Genomic DNA, 5000 nt, shown 5'->3' with positions numbered 1-5000 from the left:
GTGTGTGTGTGTGTGTGTGTGTGTGTACGTGTGTGCGCGCCTGTACGTGCGTGTACGTGTGTGTGTATGTGACGGAGAGAGAGTGACAGAGATAAGGAAGAAACATAACACAGGAAAAGAAAGAAACAAAAAGGAAAAGAAAAGAAAAGAAAGAAAGGCAAAGAGACGACACTCACTGGTCGAAACATTGACAGACTCCTGTCTTTTCACCCGCTCCAACAGCTGTACTGCATCTTCTGTCCAGAGACCATCTAGGAAATATACAACAGGAGCATTGTAGAGCACAAGGTTACAGTCAACTTGATTCATTAAGTGGCATCGTTATGCACAATTCAGTTACGTGTACATACATTGTGAGGACGCTCTGTGTGTGTGTGTGTGTGTGTGTGTGTGTGTGTGTGTGTGTGTGGTGTGTGTGTGTGTGTTCTTGTGTCTGTTTCTGTGTCTTTGTGTCAGTGTTGGCTGATCAGCACATTGCATGACACTTGTCTTGAATTTGAATTTTGTTTTTGTTGTTGTTCTTGATTTTTTGCACAAGATTGATGGATGTGTTTTTACATGTACCAACCAAAAATGTGCTCAAGGGCATGTTCACTCCTCTTGGTCATTTATTGTCAATTAATTAACAAAGCCAGACCTTTGAGCAGTGAATAGAACTCAAGCGCATGTACACTCCTCTTGGTCGTTTACTGTCATTTAATTGTCATTTAATGAACAAAGCCAGACATCGGACAGGTGGATGATACTCAAGCGCATGTTCAATCCTCTTGGTCATTTATTATCAGTTATTGTCATTTAATTATTAAAGCCAGACCTTAGAGAAGTGGGTGATATTCAAGCGCATGATCACTCCCAATGGTCATTTATTGTCATTTAATTATTAAAGCCAGACCTTGGAGAAGTGGATGATACTCAAGCGCGTGTTCACTCCCAATGGTCATTTATTGTCTTTTAATCGCCATTTCATGAACAAAGCCAGACCTTGGAGAAGTGGATGATACTCAAGCGCATGTTCACTCCTCTTGGTCATTTACTGTCATTTAATTGTCATTTTCATGAACAAAGCCAGACCTTGGAGAAGTGGATGATATTCAAGCGCATGTTCACTCCTCTTGGTCATTTATTATCAGTTATTGTCATTTAATTATTAAAGCCAGACCTTGGAGAAGTGGATGATACTCAAGCGCATGTTCACTCCTCTTGGTCATTTATTGCCATTTAATCGCCATTTCATGAACAAAGCCAGACCTTGGAGAAGTGGATGATACTCAAGCGCATGTTCACTCCTCTTGGTCAGCTTCCGTGTGTTGTTGCCGTGACGGCTGTCGGGGTGGGGGTGGGAGTGGAGGTGACAGTGGTGCTTCACACTGTGTGCACAGTGCGCCTGGCATCTTTTGCCGTGAAAGTCCGCTGCACACTTCACCTGCACACGCAGTCACACTGCTCGTTCCAGGTCTCCGCTTGGGAGGGGCTGTTTTTTTTGTTGTTGTTTTTTTGTGTTTTTTTTAAAGGGGGGATGGTTTGATCTTTTTCCTTCATGACATGATGATGTTTGTATCATGATTATGTAAATGTACATGTTTATTATGTAGATGTGCATGTTTAAATGTGAATGTGAATGTCATGTCTTTATTTCTTCATCTCTTTGCTACTTTGTGGATGTTTTGATTCATATTCAATTTCCATTTGCCCTGAGGGCTGGATGAAAAAAAGCACATGTATGCTTATTCCACTTCCCTCAATAAAAAACTTCGTTCTCGTTCTCGTTCTCCGGAGTCATGAAAGACGGGGTGTATATATATATATATATATATATATATATATATATATATATATATATATTCACAAGCACGCGACAAAGCTCGAGGCGCGTGCGCGAGCGCGCAAAACACACACGCACACACACACACACACACACACAAACAAACAAACAAACACACACAAACACACAGTGATATACATACAAATCACTTCGTGCAAAAAAGAAAAGAAAAAAATTCAGGACACGTTTAAGCCATTTACTATTTGGCACGTAAACTGTACCACTATTGCCACCACTGATGCTGGTGCTTCCGCTGCTAGTGCTGATGATGGTTACTAAAAATTAACACTGAAAACTTCTATATCAGAGACAGAAAGCATTTCAGGTGGGGAAATAATTTGCTCAGACCCAAGTTTCTAACATTCAACCGAAAGAGCCAGAAAAATCTGATGAATAGTTCTTCAGTGTGACACCCCAATTATGCCTTTACAGGGTTATGCTCAAGAGAGAAGAAGAAGAAGATGTTGAGTCCTATCTTCGCCAGTAAGTGATGCACAAGGCCAAAACTGAAAGCTGTCACTGATTATTTCATAAATAATATATAGGAAAAACAAGACTTTTAAAAAAGGAAAGTATTCTCCACGTCACAAAGATGTGTGTGTTAAAATTAACAGTAATTTCACAGATGACTGTTTTTCTTTGAAACTCATAGACTGATAAACAAATACAACAGGTACACGAACTGGTAGACAAATAAGCCTGCCAGCTGCACTAACATTATATTAACAGCTTTCAAACACACTTAAATTCAGCATAATATTTTTTGGTGCAAAGAAATTCACTGAACTAGAGAAAATGAAACAGCTTCCATAGCAGTCTTTCAATTCTGAGAGCAAAACGACAGGTGGATCTTCTTCTTCTTCTTCGTTCGTGGGCTGCAACTCCCACGTTCACTCGTACGTACACCAGTGGGCTTTTACGTGCATGACCGTTTTTACCCCGCCATATAGGCAGCCATACTTTGTTTTCGGGGTGTGCATGCTTGGTGTGTTCTTGTTTCCATAACCCACCGAACGCTGACATGGATAACAGGATCTTTAACGTGCGTATTTGATGTTCTGCTTGCGTATACACACGAAGGGGTTTCAGGCACAAACAGGCCTGTATATATGTTGACCTGGAAAATCGGAAAAATCTCCACCCTTCACCCACCAGGCGCCGTTACCGAAATTCGAAACCCGGGACCCTCAGATTTAAAGTCCAACGCTTTAACCACTCGGCTATCGCGCCCGTTAATCGTTCGATCGAGGGGTAAAACAACAGTTGGATCAGAGAGCAAAACAACAAAAGCTGGATCACGGGGTAAAACAACAATGGCAACTTTGAACTTTGGTCTCCAGTTTCAACAATCTCTCCTCACCTTCAGCCCCACCAGCACTGGAGAATCAAACACCCGATGATGATGGTGATGGTGATGGTGTTGAGGGGACGAAATCCATCGACCAATAGCAGTGGTTCCCCTTTTCAGAGCACTGGACACGCGCACAGACACTGTCAGGATTCTGGTTGCCTTCCCTTCCGCAGACAGGCTTACGTTCATCTTCAGATGGTGTCGCTGTCAGGAAAAAAAAAGCAATGGAAAATAAAATGAGCTCGAAATTTTAATTGAAAAAAGTCAACTTAGGTTAATAACTATGGACAACTGGCTAACTAGATAGACGGATGTGTGTGTGTGTGTGTGTGTGTGTGTGTGTGTGTGTGTGTGTTAAAAAGAAGTGAGATCCAGTTAAGAAGGGGGGTGGGATGAGTGACTGCTGACAAGCAAGGATGCTGAAATCTTCCTTTTCCCCTTGACAGAATGGGCTCAGTAGCTGTTGACGGGATAAAACTGGTAAAACAGGAATTGTCAAATGTATCTCTCTCACCCCCCACCCCACCCCCCGACCCCTCAGTTTTAGCTATCCACCATTACCGCTACTCCGCTGCTCTTGTTGTATTCGCAGATCTTTACGTCGCATTGGTAATATTTTTCTTGTCAGTTGTTTATCATTTTTTTTAAAAGCACGGTAGTCAAATAATTTATCAAAGAATACTCGTGTGTGTATATGTAGATACCAGTGTATGTGTATATATATGTATATTTATATATCAAATGGGTTGGGGTTTTTTTCATTTTGACATACGATATTGCCATGCTGTTTCATAATTTCTAATACGCACAAAACGATACGTATATTGGTTTAAAAAAATTTTTTTTAAACTTTCTGTCGCTTTATCTCCTGCTTTATCTCCTGTGAGTATTTTGCACTAACTTGGGTTATATGTGGGCATGTTCGATTTGTTGTCAGGCCCGAGAACATATTTATTATGAATTGTACGCGAATGTGAGGAAGAAAAGGGCAGTGTTGGAGAGGGAAGGAGAGAGGGAAGGGAGGGAGGGGAGGGGGAGACGTATCAAGAGAAACTGATATAATATAATGGTGTGAAATAATAGGTAAGCTGGTTATTGACTCAGTGTGATTTGAAATTGTATTTGAAAAATGTCCAGATTTTGCCTGGGGTAGGGAGGGGCAGGATGGTGAGTGAGCAAGAGATATGCATGATGTGTATATGTGCCTATGGCCAAAGTACATTAAACCATTCCGAATCCGAATCCCTCTCTCATATACATTCCAAACACAAGGATGGAGCTGTTGATGATGATGATCACGATAAAGAGGAATGTTACTTCTCATTGATTTACCGTCTAATCATTTCTTTCTGCGCACAAACACTCCAGACTTTATCATATCCTCATGAAATAATGAAAAGTTTTTTTGCAAGCAACGTAAAAATACAAAATACAAGCACAAAGGCATACTCACTCGTGCTCTCCGCTCAAAAAACAAAAACAAACCGTCCACAAATATACACACAGCGCACTCGCTATCGCACACGCACGCATGCTCATACAATGACAATGACAACGACGAAAGATCTGTCACTTACGGGCAGTGGCCCTGGAACTATGACCTCAGCTGGACGATCACTGTCAAAGGATGCGCTGGTCTGCAACTCGTCAATATCTGGGGGCGGAAAAATAGACAGGTGGTTGATATAACTTGTGTTCAAATTCTCCTCTTTCATCTCTTTTGTAAATCTACTTTGAGTACAGTTGAAAGGGTCCATCTGACCACAAAATACACCTTTCGGCCCAAAAACAACGGGCTCAACAGTGCGCAAAATAGAATCAAGTTAA

The 5000-nt window shown here is 41.3% G+C and overlaps 1 protein-coding gene across 2 annotated transcripts in view; it reads right to left on the bottom strand.

Annotated features, from left to right (window-relative positions):
* Window positions 1–5000, bottom strand: part of LOC143281182 (uncharacterized) — a 33775-nt gene that overhangs the window by 24418 nt on the left and 4357 nt on the right. For both annotated transcript variants that reach the window (XM_076586218.1, XM_076586217.1), the window contains 4 exons: window positions 4751–4827; window positions 3183–3377; window positions 1249–1423; window positions 177–251 (listed from right to left, as the gene is read on the bottom strand). In XM_076586218.1, the coding sequence (XP_076442333.1) occupies window positions 177–251; window positions 1249–1423; window positions 3183–3377; window positions 4751–4827 (522 nt within the window). The remainder of the gene's footprint in view (window positions 1–176; window positions 252–1248; window positions 1424–3182; window positions 3378–4750; window positions 4828–5000) is intronic.

The sequence above is a fragment of the Babylonia areolata genome, chromosome 4, assembly GCF_041734735.1.
Source record: "Babylonia areolata isolate BAREFJ2019XMU chromosome 4, ASM4173473v1, whole genome shotgun sequence".
NCBI classification, from domain to species: domain Eukaryota; kingdom Metazoa; phylum Mollusca; class Gastropoda; order Neogastropoda; family Buccinidae; genus Babylonia; species Babylonia areolata.
Note: the sequence above shows the minus strand (reverse complement) of the source record. Positions and strands in the feature narration are given on the sequence as shown.